The sequence below is a fragment of the Pan paniscus genome, chromosome 7, assembly GCF_029289425.2.
Source record: "Pan paniscus chromosome 7, NHGRI_mPanPan1-v2.0_pri, whole genome shotgun sequence".
In the NCBI taxonomy this organism is placed as follows: domain Eukaryota; kingdom Metazoa; phylum Chordata; class Mammalia; order Primates; family Hominidae; genus Pan; species Pan paniscus.
In genome coordinates this window covers 60,396,253-60,415,155 of record NC_073256.2, presented here as the reverse complement: position 1 = coordinate 60,415,155, position 18,903 = coordinate 60,396,253, and the positions used below count along the sequence as shown (strand labels likewise).

Sequence of the window (18,903 nt, the reverse complement as noted above, 5' to 3'; positions counted from 1 at the left end):
ACAGGATTTCTCTGGCTCCTGTGTAGATTGAGGGGCGGGGGGCAGTATACAAGCAGGGAGAACTTTGGGAAACTCTTGAAATTATTGAAGTAAGAGACATGGTGTTTTGGATCATGGTGGTAGTGGTGGAATTGGAATTCCGAGTATGTTTTGAAGGTAGACCCATTGGGATATGTTGATGCATTGTGAAAGCAGGGAGTCCGAGACGATGCCAGAACACAGTTGGAAGATGGAGTTGCCATCTACTGAGATGGGGAAATAGGAAGAGCACATTTGGGGAAAAGATTTAGGAGTTTGATTTTGGATGTGTTAAACCTGACGTGAGAGGGGATATCAAGTAGATAGTGGGATATGTGTCTCTGGAGTTCAAAGAACAGGTCTGGGCTGAAATTTTCAATTCAGGACTCACCAGCAAGTAGGTTGTTTTTTTGAAAAATGAGACTAGATGAGATCACCAAGGGAGAAGAGAAGAACTTTGAGTCTAGGTTATTCCAACTTTTAGAGATTGGAGAAACTGAGAAGGAATGGCCAGTGAAGTAGGAAAAAAAACATGAAGGTGTAGTTCCTTAGAAGCTAAGTGAAGAATGTGTTGTAAGAAGGAAGGATCAGTTTTTAAATTCTGCAAATAGGCCAAGTAAGAAGAGAACTGAAAATTGACTGTCCAGCTTAGCAACAAGGAAGTAATCTTGAGAAACTGTTTCCATGATGGGGACAGGGGAGGGTGAAGAGATAATTGGAGTGGTTTCAAGAAAGAATGGAAGGAGAAATTGGTTATAGTAGTAATATGTGGCCATTCTTTTGAGGTTTTTTACAGTAATTAGGAGCAGAGAAAGGGAGAGTTGGATAGAGCTGTGAGGGCTAAAGAAGATACCCTTTTTTTTTTTTTTTTTTTGAGATGGAGTCTCGCTCTGTCACCAGGCTGGAGTGCAGTGGCACCATCTTGGCTCACTGCAACCGCCACGTCCCGGGTTCAAGGGATTCTCCTGCCTCAGCCTCCCGAGTAGCTGGTACTACAGGTGTGTGCCACCACTCCCAACTAATTTTTGTATTTTTAGTAGGGACAGGGTTTCACCATGTTGGCCAGGATGGTCTCGATCTCTTGACCTTGTGATCCGCCCACCTTGGCCTCCCAAAGTGTTAGGATTACAGGGGTGAGCCACCATGCCCACACACCCCTCTCCCCCTTTTTAAAATATGAAATGAATAACAGCTGTTTGTATGCTGATGGAATGCCCTGGTAGAGGGAAAGCTGATGATGCAGAAGATAGGAGGGCAACTGCTGGGTGATGTTCTTTGGCTAGGGAGCAGGAAGATGTTATCTCATGCACAAACGGAAGCCGTGGGCTTAGGAGCTCAATCTTTAGCCATAGTATTGGTGAAAGGCAGGATGTGTGGCACAAAGGTGGAGGCAGACAGATGTGGGTGGGAAAAATTGCAGAAGTTTTCTTTTGATTTTGTCCAGTTTAGTGCAGTAGGAAGCAAAAGCATTGGCTGAAAGTGAAGGTGGAGTAAGCAGTGTTGGAGGCTTGAGCAGAGGAGAAAGGATGCAGTTGTCTTTTAGAACGGGAGAGTGAATGGAGTAGGAAGCATCAGGACCTGCTTGAGGTTTGTGGGTGGGTGTATAATGTGAGACTGGGTAGCATGATTCTCTGTTTTTCTCCACCGATATTCACATTAAGGTAATAACTTGGATTATGTGAAGAGTTGAATTTAACAGGGGTTAGGATTTTGTTGTGAAATTAGAAGAGAAACTAGAGAGTTAAAGGTCTATGCAAAGGGTGGAATTACAGGGAAAAAGACCTTAGAATCTAAGCTGCGTGGAGAGAAAGGAGGGTGTGGGGAGAGTGGAAAGCTGATGGAAGCACTGGATTATGGGTCCTCCGGATGGAAAAGGTAAGATGGCCGAGGACAGAATTCTAGATTTTGTCAATATTTAATGGTAAAAGAATTAGCAAAGGAGATGGATAAAGAGAAGTCTGAGTGTAGAGCAAAAAGGCTTAGGAAAAGGGAAAGATAGGTCACAATATCCAGAATCCTGAAATTTAAGGAGTCCTGAAAACTTGAAAAAAAATAATTGTGGTAAAATATACATAACGTAAAAGTTATTTTAACCAGACCTTTTTTTTTTTTTTTGAGACGGAGTCTTACTCTGTCACCCAGGCTGGAGTACAGTGGCGTCATCTTGGCTCACTGCAAGCTCCGCCTCCCGGGTTCTCGCCATTCTTTGTATTTTTAGTAGAGACGGGGTTTCACCTTGCTAGCCAGGATGGTCTCGATCGTGATCCGCCGGCCTTGGCCTCCCAAAGTGCTGGGATTACAGGCATGAGCCACTGCGCCCGGCCTAACCAGACCATTTTTAAGTGTACAATTCAGTGGCATTAAAGACATTCACCTTGTTGTGCAATCATCACCATCATCTATTTCCAGAACTTTTTCATCTTGCAAAACTGGAACTCTGTACCCATTAAACAACTCCCAACCCCCCACCCCCACCCCCACCCCTGGTAAGCATCATTCTGTCTTCTGCCTTTATTAATTTGTCTACTCTAGGTACCATAAGTAGAATTATACAATATTTGTCCTTTTGTGTCTGGCTGTTTCACTTAGCATAATGTCCCCAAGGTTCATATGTATTTTAGCCTGTGTCAGAATTGCCTTCCTTGTATTTTTTTTTTTTTCTTTGAAGACAGAGTCTTGCACTGTTGCCCAGGCTGGAGTGCAGTTGCGTGATCTTGGCTCACTGCAACCTCTGCCTCCCGGGTTCAAGTGATTCTTCTGCCTCAGCCTCCCGAGTAGCTGGGACTACAGGCATGTGCCATACACCCAGCTAATTATTGTATTTTTAATAGAGACGGGGTTTCATCACGTTGGCCAGGATGGTCTCAATCTCTTGACCTCATGATCCGCCCACCTTGGCCTCCCAGAGTGCTGGGATTACAGGCGTGAGCCACCAGCGCCCAACCATTGCCTTCCTTTTTAAGGCTGGAGAATATTCCATTGTATGTATGTACCACATTTGGTTTATCCATTCATCTGTCAGTGGATACTTGGGTTGTAAATAGTGCTGCTATGAACATGGGTATGCAAATAGATACCCATATACAAAGAACTACTTTCAGTTCTGTGGGGTCTATACTCAGCAGTGGAATTGCTAGATTATGTGGTAATTCTGTTTACTTTTTTGAGGAACCATCATACTGTTTTCCACAGCAGCTGTGCCATTTTGTATTCCCGCCAGCAATGGGACAAGGGTTCTGATTTTTCCACATCTTCACCAACATCTGTTATTTTCTGGTGTTTTGCATTTAAAAATAATAACCATCCTAATGGGTGTGAAGTAGTATCTGATTGTGGTTTGATTTACATTTTCCTAATTATTAGTGATGTTGAGCATCTTTTCATGAGCTTATTGGCCATCTGTATATCTTCTTTGGAGAATGGAAAGAAATTTTTTTCCAACATTTCTTTTTTTTTTTTTTTCCGAGACAGAGTCTGGCTCTGTCACCCAGGCTGGAGTGCAGTGGCGCGATCTGGGCTCATTGCAAGCTCTGCCTCCTGGGTTCACCCCATTCTCCTGCCTCAGCCTCTGAGTAGCTGGGACTACAGGTGCCCGCCACCAAGCTCCTCAGCTAATTTTTTGTATTTTTAATAGAGATGGGGTTTCACCTTGTTAGCCAGGATGGTCTCGATCTCCTGACCTCGTGATCCGCCCACCTCAGCCTCCCAGAGTGCTGGGATTACAGGCGTGAGCCACCGCGCCCGGCCTTTTCCAACTCATTTTGCAATAAAGTCCCACTCGACCTGAACTGAGTTACTGACAAAAACATGATCTGAGCTGATGTGAGACTATTTGTATTCCTTACTTATGCCAGTTAATGTGAATATTCATATGCTTTGCTAAAGAAATTTTAGTGTGTCTGATTATGGAGTGCTGCTCCAAATCCTACTAGGGCTATACACATGCATGTACTATACACATATATGTACTAATACTTTTCTAAAATCAGAAAAATTCAGAATTCCAAAACACATTCTACTCCAGTCCAAGGGTTTTGGGTTAAAAGTTTGTGGACTTCTGGCTTCATTTCTTTGGAAAACCAAGTTCCTGTTTTTAAAAACTTACCCATAAACTTTGGGAATTTAGGGAGGAATTAGTTGAGGGCTGTCGTTACTTCCGTCACATCTCAACCCATGTCATTCTTTTCTGTCTTTATGCTTCACTCGCTGTTCCTGCCCGGTGCTTTTGCCTCTTAACCTGAGGCTTATCTGAGGCTTATTTTTTCATCTGCAGAGTGGGTATATTGTTTTCTACTTTGAAGGATGGATTGTGGGGAGCAAAGGAGGTAACGACATAAGGCTCAGGTCAGAGTCTAGCACAGTAGGTGCTCCACGAACATGATTTTCTCTAGTCCTTAAATTCATGCTCTCTCTGTTGTGGAGCATGTGAATTCATTCTTTCATACCTCTTTCATCATGTAACTTTTAATCCCTAATGAATGGAATTACTTACTGTAGTGTTTCTGTGGGAGAATGTTCAAATGCCAGAAAGCCATCTCTTCTCCCCACATTTCCCAGCCTCACACTGATAATAAAGGGGTACCTCCCTCTCTCCTCAAAACATTGCACCCCCTTGGCGAATGGAGAGGGAAGGGCAAGTGAGAGCGCTCCAGTGGACAGACGGGGGAAGGCAGCAGCTCTGTGTTTACAGAAATTGTTAAATTATTTACACAATTTTGGTGTCCCTACCAGATCCAGAGTTGGGGATACTGCAAGAATGGCCTTTTTTATGTTACAAACTGGAATTAGATGAGTCATTTAATGGAAGCTTAAGTTTTTGTAGAAGAGTAATACTCTTTTCATATAAACTGGTGGTAATAAAAGCTTTGTTATCTAGCAGTAGGCATAAAGTTTTCTTTTGGTTTAGCCCAATTATTAGAGTATTTAATCCACCCCCTTGCTACCCCCTGTTAGTTATCTTAGATTAAAAGGTCAATTCTAGCCTGGAACATACGTCTTCTTTTAAATAATTTGGCATATTTAAATTAGGAGGACATGAAGTGGCAGAATTTGAGTTAAACATTTAAATATATTTTGTGCCCTTGATTATATTAGACACCTGCTGCTTTGGAAAGTCACATGTTTAACGAAAACGTACTTTGGTTGAAATGTTAAAATAAAATGACCTAGCAAAGGTAACCTTGTAGTTCAGATATGACAGTTTGATTTTGGCTAGGACTGGAATGAGTGGTTTCTGTGTAGCCATTTCTTCCTCCCTGTGTAGAGAGCCTTGCTGATTTCTAAATCTTCGTAAAAGGAAACACCCTTGCTGTGGAGGCTTGCTCAGGGGAGCTGGGAGTGGAGGCGGGCTCACACATGAGCGCATGTGCAGGAACGTTTCACGGTGCAAAGGTTAAAGGCGGGTGTGGGCAGAGGGGAACCTACCACAGGTCCCATTCTGGACAGACGTGCGCAGTTGTGGTGATGTGCAAACAGCTGTACTGGAACTGGATATCCACTTTCACATCGGGCATCCGCCTAGAAGAGCAGCGGGCAGCTGATGGGAAGACCCTCAAACAACAGACAGTGCCGCAGCAGGTGCATGACTTCAGCTTTCGGGCTTTCTATCTGATCCTTGCCTCAGGAAGTTAGATCTGGTTTCTGGTATTCAGTTATTTTGAAAGTTTCCTATACTGTTGTTATTACTTTGAGTTGTGAAGATAGATGAAAAGATAGTACTTTATGAGTTAGAGTAGTTGATTCTAGAATGTAGTTTAAAAACAGCCTTTAAAAAATCTTTTTACAAAGTTCTGTTTGGGTTTTGAGAAATGAAAGAAATCTTATTTTAACCCTGTATTATGTATTCTTCATTGTTTTTGGTTTTGTATTTGGAGGAGCCCCAGTACTTGGTGGTGTTATAACACAATTCATCCCACAAACAGATCATTGTCTTTTGTCTTTTGTTTTGAGGTGTCTAAGGAAGAGCTTGAGGTTTCATTTGGCTACATTCCAGTATGAAACCTGAGATAAGTCCCTTGGCCTTTTATAAAAGAGAATGGTTAGAAAGACCAGAAGGTCTCTAATGAGTTATGGTGAAGAGGCTTCTTTAAACGTATTTATATAAAACCAATGAATAAAAATCTCTTTTCTTTTAGTTTTGTTATAAAATATGTATGTGTGTCTGCATGCTCCAACAAGGGATTTTTACTAGTCTCTTAGTGGTCTTTAAAGCATAAAATTGAAGGATAATTTCAGTTATCCTTTTGGGGAAGAGTTATTAATGCTTGTTTTTGGTTAGGCTAAACTCTTTTGTCTTTTTCTTGTCAGTTAGTATTTGTAGAGCATCCATGATATATCTGCACTCACACACATGGACATGAGTGTGTATATGCATCTGTTGCTAGACTGGGTGCAGAGCAAGTCATGTTGCCCTTGAGTTAACATGTTAAGACCCTTAACAGCCTTTATTTTCTTGAGCTACGTACTTACGTTTGAATTTCTGATCTGGAAAGTCAGGGAAGTCATAAAGGCTTTAAAAATTCTCTGTTTAGATAATGTAGTTCAGACTATTGCAGGGATGAGGGGTATAGAGATTGTTTTCATTGTAAAGAGAAGGCAGAAAAAAGAGAAGGTCTGTATATAACAGAGTGTCTTTTTCTTTGGTTAAATCTATGCAGAGCTACTAATGAAGGGAATTTTAGGCATAGTATGAAATGAAGACTCTCTTGATACTTGTTTTGTCAGATTCTTTTTATATTTCTCTTAAATATCTACTTTCCCAAACTAAAAAATCATCCTTTGTGTGCTTACATGTTCAGTAGGGCATCTCCATTGTTGTCAGCGGAGGCAGTGTGGTAGGACTTCAGCAAATATGCGGTATCCCCCTCCCTCACTTGTAAATTATTCTTTATCTTATATCACCAAGTATCAGCAGTTTCTCTTTAATATTAAGTCATTAAGAGTGAGTTTAATTGAGGAAAATACTTTTAGTGTTATTAAATGTAGAAATGCAGCAACACCCAATGCATTTGGTTCTAAGAGATTTATTAGCATTTTTATTTTTCATCTGGGTGCTCTGTTTAAGGAATAATATAACTTATTTCAAAATATGTTAGCTTGTTCTGGCTTTTGTTTTTGTTTTACTCCTTTGGAGTCCTGAGAAGACAACATTTAGATTCAGAACTTTCTTTGTTATCTCAGTGTGTCTAATTTAGCTAACTTTTGAATGTATTTCTTGACTGCACAGAAAGTTGGAGTGACTGGTCCCCCTGATCCACAAGTCCGCTGTCCCTCTGTCATTGAGTTTGGGAAGTATGAAATTCACACCTGGTACTCCTCCCCATATCCTCAAGAATACTCAAGGTATGTTTTGAGAGACCCTTGACCTTCTGTTTTGAGATCCATAGAAGTCTGGAACTGGAAGGGATCTTGAAGATGTTTGAGTCCACCTTATCCTTTACATTTGAGGAAACTGGGGGCTTTTAAATGTCCATAATAGCAGCGGCTTTGGCAGCCACTTCATCCCAGTTTGCTTTAGATGTTCTCTTCTGTAACCTCTCAGACGCTGATGTTTAAAATGAGAAACCCGAATGCATGGTCACAATAAAAGGGGAATGCTTTTTTATTTTTTTTTAAGAGAAATTTGTCTTCACTCCTATCACTAAGAATTTTGAAAAAGAGAAGAAGAGACTCATATATAAATTAATATAAAGTTTCAGTTGATTAGTCTTTGATGTAAATAAATATTTATAATTTGACAAACTTAGTAAATGGTTTGTTTTCCCAGAAATAATTGGACAATTGGTGTAAAATTATATATAAATAGTTTGGGCTTCCAGATATATTAATAAACATTGATCACTCACCAGCTTGGTGGAGCTAAAGTGGTTTCATGACTCAGCTCTGAAATTGGTAAGTTGTGTAACCTTAAAAGCTGCCCAACTGCTCTGTGCCTCAGTTTCCTCATCTGTAAAGCAGAGATAGTAATAGTACTTACTTCGTGGGGATATTGAGGACATTAAATGAGCTACAACATGTAAATCACTTAGAAAATGGTAAGTGCTCAATAATGTCAGTTATTATATTTTTTCTTTATGGTTAAAATTAAAAGATGAAATGAGATCAAAAAATTAAATACTAGTTAATTGTAGTGACATTAATGCTCTCTAATCTATAAACTACTTATGCCTCAGTTTCCCATTTAGTAGGGTGTTACAAGAAATAATACATCATGGTGCTTTGTGGGTTAAATACATGTTCAGAATATTCTCATCATGTAAGTTTTCACCCATGTAGTAACATTGCCTGGCTAAAATATTAGCAAAATTTATTTAGTACCTTACAATATGTTGAGTGCCTTAACATGGGTTGTTGCCAAGAAACTAGGAATAGGCCAGTATAGTTGTTAAAAGGGCCATCCAGTAAAACTTATTTATTTTTTACTTTTTCTTTCCATATAATAACTTGCTTCTCTAGTCTACAGTCGAAGTAGAAAAATAGGGGTAAGAATGCCATTTCAGACACTGACCTCAAAGTGACAGCTAACAAAAACAGAAGAAAAAGCAAAACCCCAGGAAACTAACACACAAGCTCATGAACCACAGCAATTGAGGGCCATTTACTGTGGGATCAGTTAGCCCCAAACACTGTGGTGTATCTTTAAGGAAGCACACTGTATCATGAGCTGACAACAATTAATGTGACTTTAAGATAAGGTTACATTGTATTTGCATTTCCATATTATACATATATATATATTATACATGTATGTATTGTATATGTATATATGTTAAAGGAAGGCAGGAACTTCCTCAACTACCTACAGAACTCAGCGTTCAAGTTAACTCATTCCTCAGGAATTCTGAATAGCCAAGATCTTTTATGACCGAGAAGAAATACACCAAGGACACGCCTGTAATCCCAGCACTTTGGGAGGCCGAGATAGGCAGATCGCCTGAGGTCAGGAGTTCAAGACCAGCCTGGCCAACATGGCGAAACCCTGTCTCTACTAAAAATATAAAAATTAGCTAGGCGTGGTGGTGGGTGCCTGTAATCCCAGCTACTCAGGAGGCTGAGGTAGGAGAATCGCTTGAACCCGGGAGGCGGAGGTTGCAGTGAACTGAGATTGCGCCATTGCACTCTCGCCTGGGCAACAGGAGCGAAACTCCATCTCAAAAGAAAAGAAAATAAATATGCCAAGGAATTAATTTTTTCATCAGGTTTAAAATAAGTTGTTATGATCATTTTTTAAGTGAGCTCTTTGCAAGCTGCCCAAATCACAAGAGCACTCAACTTAGAAAAGAAAGCTTTTCCACATGTCTGTCAACTGTTCCGGAGACTGTAGTACAGATAGATGGAAACCACAGGCCCCTTGTCTACTCAAGGTGGGGAGAGGAAATAGATTCAGGAATGGAAATAGAGGGCTAGCATTTACTTTTGTTCAAGAGAATGATGAGAATGGAATCATAAACTGTTTTCTTTTAAGATAGATATTTAAAGGATTTATTGAAAATGTAGCTTTTGTTCTGATGAGATTTTCATTAGAAACAGGTGTGAGGAGACTAGTTATCAGTGAAAGAATAAATAATGCCATCAAAAAATAACCAAAAAAAGTATAATAGGAACCAGTAGAAAGCAGAAACAGGATAGGAACTTGTAAAATTCATCAACTTCCTTAAGCAGTTTTAGACATTTTCTGTATATTTTTTCATCCATTGGATAGGGTTCTTTGAGTTTTCAATTAGAAAATATCCTGTAATTTTTAATAGGTTCTTGAGTAATTATGACTTTTTTTCTATCTTTATATTCGTAGTTCTCTTGGTTACATTTTTAAAAAAATTATATTTACTTAAATGAGCTTGAAACTTGAGGTGACTAAAATGTTTGGAGATCTTACATTTTCCAAATAATAAACCTCTATTCTTAATTTTGTTAATGCCTATTTATTATTTCGTGCTAAACTGCTTATAAATTATTTTCTTATTAAAGGTTTTAAACACTGTAACGTACAAAAACAGGGCAATAGGAGCAAACAAAAATGCAAAGATCACAAGAAAAACGTCTTTTGGGAAGTGGGATTATACTTTACGGAATGTTCTTTCACATCCAGATATTTGTGTATGCATTGCCTATTAAGTAATCTTGTATCCCTGTCTTTAAAAATCAAAAACAATGAAGCAATAATACTGTTTCATTTGGTTTATCAGTAGGTTCATTGCGAAACCTACTCTGCCATTAAGAGCATGACATAGATGGGCTTAAGGCAAAAGAAATTGTGATCATTGGATGCCCTCTGCTCCTGTGCTGCTTTGAGCTTAGCTTTGAGATCCTAAAGAGGTAGATTCCTAGGTGATAGAGTAGCCTAGGAAGATTCCTCTGCCTTTTGATTCTCCTCTGGACTTTATTTGATGCTTAGATTATGAGATTGTCACTAGAACCAGTTTGATTATTCTCGTCATCCCAGTTACTGAAGAAGAAACCAAATAGAATCCCTAATGCCTTTGGCTATTAAATTATTGAGTAAAATTGATGAAAGAAGAATACAAATAATAATCGTTAAGTAGTAGCAGCTGTAATTACCATCCATTGAGCTTGGTACTGGACTAAACATCTCTGGTGTAATTCTGTGAGATGAATATTACTGTATTCATTTTGCAGACCTGGTCCCAGACAGTACAGTGTATAAGTGGCAGAACTTGAAGCTCACTTCTCTCTTACTACATAGCCATAACCATTAATCACTGGGCCTACGCTGCTCCATGTAGCATGTGTATCTAGGTTGATCTCACTTGACTTGTACCATAATCTTAGATTTAAGTAATATTTGGTATAATTTTTATTGTTACATTAAAAATTTGCTACAAGTTGACTGCACAAACTGCTACTATGTTGGGCCATGTTCAGAAGCCAGAAGGTACTGTAGAAATTCCTGAGAAGAATAATTGCATCATTCTAGAAGTTAGAGAAGCATGCCCAGCTGCAGCACAGCCCTGATTCCATGGGCTGGGTTATCAGCATTGTGGCAGACTTTAGAATCAACTTCCAGTGTGGAGGTGACACTTCATGTGCAGTTGATCAAAGACACCGTACAACTACCTGTTTGATAGCTGAGACCTAGGTCCTGCCAGGAAGAAGATCACTAAAAGCAGCCCCCAACAAGATTCTCTAGGGCTAGGAGTATTCATAATCTTTATAACTACATTTCATTTCCTGTAGTCTCATGTTCTTTCTATATGATAGATCTTTTTTTCTGTGAGAGAACAGCAGTTGTTTATAATATTTCTAGAAATATTTTGGTTTTCCAGTAGTTTTTTTTCCAGATGATTCCCTTTCGATTAGCAGTATCATCCCAGTGGGCTTGGTTCTAATAAAGTAAGGAGCTTTTAAAATGTTTTCAGTGAGAACTAGATTGGAATAAAGTAGATCATAATGCTTGTTTTCAGTTTACTATTTTTCACATAATAAGGTTCACTAAAGTTTTGTTTTTTTTTTTTAATCATCAATAAAATGCCATACATCTTGCCATTCTAAGGAAGTGGCATGAACTCTTCATTTACTGGAGAAGACTTGATAGTAATTTTCTCAGAGATTTTATTTCTCCTGATGTTTTCTTGAGCAATTTGGTTACTGTAAGAGCTTTAAACATTTTTGGCCTTCTCTCACAGACCTTAGGAAATAAATTGTACTTTATTTTCCTCCCTTCCTCCCTCCCTTCCTCTCTCCCCTCTCCCTTCTGTTTCCAGAAAAGTAATTAGCATTTATTGAATATTTTCTACTTTTTAATTGACAGATAAAATTGTATATATTTATCATGTACAGCATGATGTTTTGAAATATACACATTATGAAATATGACTAAATCTAGCTAACATAAATGGTACTTTATTTTCATGTCTCTGTGCTGAGACCTAACAGTTGGATTGGATGCCCTTAAAGTTGGCATTTATCTTTACCATAATTAGGAAAGCTTCATGGTCTGTCACTGTTTTTTGCTCTATCATTTTTACAAAAATACTTTAAAAAGCACAAAATTTTTTAGGTTTCTCTGATTCGTATTATAGGAAGTATTTAGTTGTAATATTTAGCCCTCAAAATGAAACTGTACTCAGATAGTGTTACTTCTGTATCTTCATGCTGTGACAAGTTAAGATTGCTCACTGAGAATTTAGCACAGGTAAGAGGTAAGTAAAACAGTTAGGGAGGGAGGTGCCACCCGTTATATCTACATAAGGAGACTCATTCTTCCTCTTCCTTTGAAGAAGAAATTACTCAGAATCCAGGTATTCAGGAAGGTGGTCTGGCAGTTGTAGGTCACCTGTAAGGCTTAGTTAATACATTTAGTGCTCATATTAGATGATGAAGTTTATAACAAGCCATTTCATTCTGTGATTTGTAGCTGTGGTGGTGAAGAAGGAAAAACCTCTTTATCTAGTGGTTCCTCTTGAATAGTGGGGCTTGAGGCAGAATGCAGTGGAAACAAAGTAGCCAACAACACACTGCTTTCCATGCTCTTAGCTCCTGCTTCTTGACTCTAATTTATAGTGCCAGACATTATTTGTTTCACTTAGTGCTTGATTTTGGAAGGGTTGTACTAATAATATAATTACAAGTTGTATTGGTGTGGCTAACATGAGAGATTTTGAAAAACAATATTGTATACCATAGATGTTTAGTAATAGTATACTACAAAAGTTCCTTGGAAACTTTCAGTGTGCTGAATTGAATGACAGTTAAAAAAATAAGATGTGAGGTTATATGGGAAGAATTAATGCACATTGTGAGTCCCCCAGGAAAGTTGGGAAAAAGCATGTGCCCTCTTGCCCTTATTTGAGCATGAAATCTTTAGTACCTGCAGGATTTGTGTTCCATAAATATACCTTGGGAAAAGCTTTAGTAGAATTTTAGATGTTCTCAGATAAATTATATTTCAAAAGCTGCTTTCAAAGTGGAAACTTGAAAAAATGGTTGTGGTCTTCACACAAATCAAACATTTTTGTGTGTGTTAATCTACTTAGCAAATATTATTTTCTTTAATTCTAGGGTAGTATTTTAAGCATAACTATCCAAATTGATAGCAAGTAAATTAATTTTTTCATCTCAGTACTTAAATATGAGACAAGATACAGTAATTTATTTGAATTATATATTTTGTCATTTTACCGTCCAGTATTTTTGCATATGCAGTTTTTTTTTTTAACCTGTTACCTGGGTAGTAATGAGAGGCAAAAAGATGATAATTGTGGAAGTTTGAAGTACTCTAAAGTATAAAGCCCTGTCTTTTTTGTTTAATTATCGTTTACAGGCTGCCCAAATTGTATCTTTGTGAATTTTGTCTAAAATATATGAAAAGTAGAACTATTCTGCAGCAGCACATGAAGAAATGTGGTTGGTTCCATCCTCCTGCCAATGAGATTTACAGAAAGAATAATATTTCTGTCTTTGAGGTAAGGTAGATACTTAGTAATTGTCCTCTCATCCATTTCATAAGTAGGGCCACCTATATTGCATCTATTGTGCAACTTTCTGTTGTCTATTTTATGTATCACTAAAATGGAAAAAGTACTAATTATAATTTTTAAAACTTCATTTGATTATAAAATGCCAGTTGATTTTGCATATATTAAGATGTGATAAAAGTACATCTTAGAATCTATGAAATATGGCATTTAAATGAAAGGATTTCTATCACTTATTTAAAAAGAATATCTCACAGAGATCTGTTTAATAGTAAAGATGATGATGATGATGATGATGATGATGATGTGTGACCTCTGCTCTGTGATTCTCTATTGCTGTTAGTAGCGCTCTTGATCCTCAGTTCTGTGGTTTTCGTGCCAAGTATTAATTGAGTACTTGCTTATGTGCCATTACTTACTGTAACAGTAAAATTTCAGATTGTCAGGATCCCCTCAGTCTCTCACTTTCTTGGTCCTCCCTAAGACTCTTTTAAGTGATCAGTAGAGGAGTTCTTTACCTTGGGAGAAGCTGGGGTAGGTGTGGTATATACTGTTTGAAGAGAATATTAAACTACCTGGGTTGTTGAGGAGTTCTGTTAGTATCGCAGACAGTGTCTTGGGAGCTAATGTGGGCATCCATTGGCGTTTTGATAGAAAGCTCTGGCAACTCCATGAACACAGACAAGGCTGCCAGGAGCAAAAGAGCAGCAGAGTGCTCCTGGGCCTGGCCAACCTGGAGCCGCATTTACCACATGATTACTTGAGGAACCCGCTTGGTGCTTCTGTGTGGCAATAGTTAGTACCCCCTTAAGTAGTTTTATCTGGGTTCAAGCCCGATCATGGTAGTCAGATTGCATTGCTTCAGGCAGCTGGCATAGATTAGACTACATAGTTACATCTTATTTTACCTAATAAATGTATTTTAGAAGGGTTGTATTTAGATCTTTTGTTGTGTTAAGTACTTTGAAAACGAAACTTGCTATCTAAAGGATTGCTACAATTCATCTTTTTATTAAAGCAAAAATTGCTCTTTTAAAACCAGATTATCACTTCCTTATCTGGCTGTTCCTGCTATGTTGAAGGTATGAGATTTTATATATTTGGTTGTCTTAAAACAGCAGATAGCATAATACTGCCATTTCAAAGGATGGCTTCCAGGTTCCAAAGTGTTCCGGTCCTGGACACCTTCTCCTAGTCTGGACTGTGGATATCTAGAGATGCTTTTAACTGATACATATTATTCTAGAACTAAAGAGACCCTCTATTGACTGTTTTGTTCTGTTTATTTCTCTAGGTTGATGGGAATGTGAGTACCATTTATTGTCAAAACCTGTGTCTCTTGGCAAAGTTGTTTCTTGACCACAAAACCCTCTATTACGATGTGGAGCCATTTCTTTTTTATGTACTAACACAGAATGATGTCAAGGGCTGCCACCTTGTTGGCTACTTTTCTAAGGTAAGTATGTCAGCTTAAAGTTTGTTTGAACTCATATAGAAATCTGAAAGAATCTTTGCTGGTTCTCACTCGGGGACACAACAAGATGCAGCACCTCCTAGGTGTCATCTAGCTGTTCGGAAAGAATAGAAGGAACATTTGGAAACTTACCAGGTGCTAGAAGGTGCTTAGTAACATTCAACAACCTATATTCTCCTAGGATTATGGACTGCTGGCAATACTCACGGGGAAGGTTTTAAATGGCTTCTCTTCCCATGGTAATAACATGGAACTTCTGAAATAAACAGTCATTAGCTCTCTGAGTTCTGTCTCAGCTTCAATCTTCTCTTCCTAATTTGAACTTTAGGCATAGAAATAAGAGTAAGAAGGCATTTTGATTAAAGGATATTTTCTCCTTTTTTAATCTTCCATGCCCTTAGAGGGAGAAAGTTTATTTTCTAGTCAGAGAACATAAAAGATATACTTTTATTTAAGCAAGTCCATGGTAAAATCCAAGTGTATAAAACAGTTAGGGGAAGTACTAGCTTTTTATAAGCATTTATAAGAATTCTTTAGGCTACTTCATTAGTTAGATGTGACTTAAAATATATTCACTCATTTATAAAATTATAAAAGTGACTATTTTGTGTAAAGTTAGATACAACTAATAGGACTGCTCTGAGGAGCACCAGAGCAGGAGAGAAAGAAAACTCTGACATAATTAATGAGTCTTCTCACTTCTAGAGTGGCACACTGATTCATCATTTGTAGCTTTACGGATTGTTTGGGACTCAGATTCCGGTGCTGATCCTTAGGCATTGGCGTGCTGTGTTTGAGTTGCAGATGGTGTTGGATGGCATTGTTTTGTTTTATATTTTTACTCTCCTGGGATGGTTGCTTTGTGGGTAATGGCAGTGACTTGACATTATCCTATCTTCTCCCAGCTGGGTAGTTGTTTGTTGATGTACGTTGCTATTCCCAAAGGACCAGGGCTGTGGGTTTTGGCCATTAGTCTTTGTTTCTTAATTCACATTATTATTCACTTTTACCAGCCTGTTTTCAAACTTGACTTGTATTTTCTCCACCAGGAAAAGCACTGCCAACAGAAGTACAATGTTTCCTGTATAATGATTCTTCCTCAATACCAGCGTAAGGGCTATGGCAGGTTTCTCATCGATTTCAGTAAGGATTATATTAATTTCTCATTGGTCTCTTCCGGTGGACCTTCTCTGTGTGTGTGTGTGTGTGTGTGTGTGTGTGTGTGTGTGTATATTTAAAGATTTGTAGGTGCTTTGTTGGCTGCTAGTATCTTTTGTCATATTGCTATATGATTCTTTAAAACCTAAAGCCACTGCTGGACACTGTGGCTCATGCCTCTAATCCCAGCACTTTGGGAAACTGGGGTGGGAGGATTGCTTGAGCCCAGTAGTTCAAGACCAGCTTAGGCAACATGGCAAGACCCTGTCTCTACAAAAAATTTAAAAAGTTAGGTGGGCATGATGGCATGTACCTAGGGTTCCACCTACTCAGGAAGCAGAGGTGAGAGGATCACTTGAGTGCCCAGGAGGTTGAAGCTGCAGTGAGCAATGCTACCCCTGCATTGCAGGCTCTAGCCTGGGCCACAGAGCAAGACTCTGTCTCAAAATAAAAATGGAAATAAATAAAACCTAAAGCCACACGTTCCTTTTATTTTGGTTGGACACGAAATTTTTTTTTTTTTTTTTTTTTTTTTGAGAGACAGAGTCTCGCTCTGTCACCCAGGCTGGAGTGCAGTGGCGTGATCTCGGCTCACTGCAAGCTCTGCCTCCTGGGTTCAGGCTATTCTTCTGCCTCAGCCTCCCGAGTAGCTGGGACTACAGGCACCAGCCACCACAACCCGGCTAATTTTTTTGTATTTTTAGTAGAGACGGGGTTTTACCGTGTTAGCCAGGATGGTCTCGATCTCCTGACCTCGTGATCCACCCGCCTCGGCCTCCCAAAGTACTGGGATTACAGGCGTGAGCCACCATGCGTGGCCTTGGACACGAAATATTTTTAAACAGCTAATATTGAATAACATTTTGTGTGATGTGTAGCACATACCTTTAATTTCCTATTGTTCATTTACAATGGAACTTAGTTTCATGCAATAATACTAATAATACTAAAAACATTGTATAACTACTTCAATTAGCACTAATAAGGAAGTACTGTGGGCCGGATGTGGTGGCTCACGCCTGTAATCCCAACAGACCAGCCTGCCCAACATGGTGAAACCTCGTCTCTACTAAAAATACAAAAAATTAGCTGGGTGTGGTGGTGGGCGCCTGTAATCCCAGCTACTTGGGAGGCTGAGGCAGAAGAATTGCTTGAACCCGGGAGGCGGAGGTTTCAGTGAGCCAAGATCACGCCACTGCACTCTAGCCTGGGTGACGAGCGAAACTCCATCTCAAAAAAAAAAAAAAAAAAAAAGAAGTACTGTACCTGCCGTATTTTTGTTATCCAGTTATCTGAGAAAATGTGTGCATTTTTTTTAGTTAGGCTCTACCTAGTGGTTAAACATCTGCAACACATCTTTAAATATCTGAAGAAGTGAATGATAGAGAAAATTGTTTAATCTGAGTTCAAAAGTGGTAGCTCACAGTTCTAAAGAGATCACTGTGGGATCTGTGTAATTTGAGGGAATATTTTACCTCAGATATTGCTATACAATGATATTTAGATGAATATATGCAGAACTAATGGTTCAAACAAAGGATTTTGATTCTAGTCTTGAGATGTTAATTAAGCCTTCTCTTAGCTTTAGACTGTCCTGTCCATATTTTATTGGAAGCTTGTGCTACTGGTTGTTTTACACATTTTCTGGTCTTTTTAGATGAGCAGTAGGGGATGGAACTCAAATTACTTCCTTTAATGTTAATATATTGTTTTGAAATAGGACTCATGATTAGACATGTTATATATGCCATTAAATTGCAAAGTTAGGGAAAATATTTTACTTTTGGTGATTGGGGGTGTGTGTGTATGGTATACAAACAGTCCGTGCAATAACAGTATTGTTTGTATTTACTTTTCCTAATGTAATACATGTTTCCAAATTAACATTCTTAGACTGCTTTTACGTTTTCTTTAATGACAGTAAAAATACCTTTCTCTGCCATCTCCATTTTCGTTGCTTTTCCTTAGAAGTTAGGCCTTTGTTTTTCAGTTCTTGAGAGTTGTGCACTATAGAGGACAGAGTCCACAGTTCCACACTTATATTGGCAGTCCTGCTTGCCTAGAGTTAGAATGATAGGTAATTGTGAGGAGTTTTGGTTGAAGTGAAAGATTGTCATCTAATTCACTGACAGAACTACAATTTTAATAGGATTATGTGAAAATGAAGGCATTCTTTTGTACTTCTCAGTTCAGATACAGCAGTTGCCACCTAGTGGTCCAAATAAAGCATGCAAGGCTTGTTTTCCCCAGGACGTTGAACGAAACTGTTAACAGTCCTGATTTTTAACACTTCGAATATTTTAACAAGGTGATTGATATTAACTGTAGACATAATAATACTAACTTAGTCTTCAATATATATAAATTATGTGTTCTTTCTGCAGATTTGTTTTGAAGTAGTTTTGCAATTTGTTTCTCTCTTTTTTTTGTGGAAGGAATTTACCTTTGGAGTTATTCTTGGTTGTAGAAGAGGGGATTGTTATTTTGGTGAATCCAGTTTTTCAGAGTTGCTGACCTAGTTCTGATTTGAGTTATTTGTGATTCTTTAGGTTATTTGTTATCAAAGCGTGAAGGCCAAGCAGGGTCTCCAGAGAAACCGTTATCTGATCTGGGTCGTCTTTCCTACATGGCATATTGGAAAAGTGTAATATTGGAGTGCCTTTATCACCAAAATGACAAGCAGATCAGCATTAAGAAGTTAAGCAAGTTGACTGGAATCTGCCCTCAAGACATCACTTCCACACTCCACCACCTACGAATGCTGGACTTCCGTAGTGACCAGTGAGTATCACATCTTTTTGTATACCTTTGAAAGATAAT

The 18,903-nt window shown here is 38.6% G+C and overlaps 1 protein-coding gene across 6 annotated transcripts in view; it reads left to right on the top strand.

Moving 5' to 3' along the window:
• KAT6A (lysine acetyltransferase 6A) overlaps positions 1 to 18,903 on the top strand; it is a 124,409-nt gene that overhangs the window by 91,281 nt on the left and 14,225 nt on the right. For all 6 annotated transcript variants that reach the window (XM_063607171.1, XM_034966001.3, XM_063607172.1 and 3 more), the window contains 5 exons: positions 7,244 to 7,359; positions 13,298 to 13,439; positions 14,746 to 14,907; positions 15,975 to 16,068; positions 18,633 to 18,864. In XM_063607171.1, the coding sequence (XP_063463241.1) occupies positions 7,244 to 7,359; positions 13,298 to 13,439; positions 14,746 to 14,907; positions 15,975 to 16,068; positions 18,633 to 18,864 (746 nt within the window). The remainder of the gene's footprint in view (positions 1 to 7,243; positions 7,360 to 13,297; positions 13,440 to 14,745; positions 14,908 to 15,974; positions 16,069 to 18,632; positions 18,865 to 18,903) is intronic.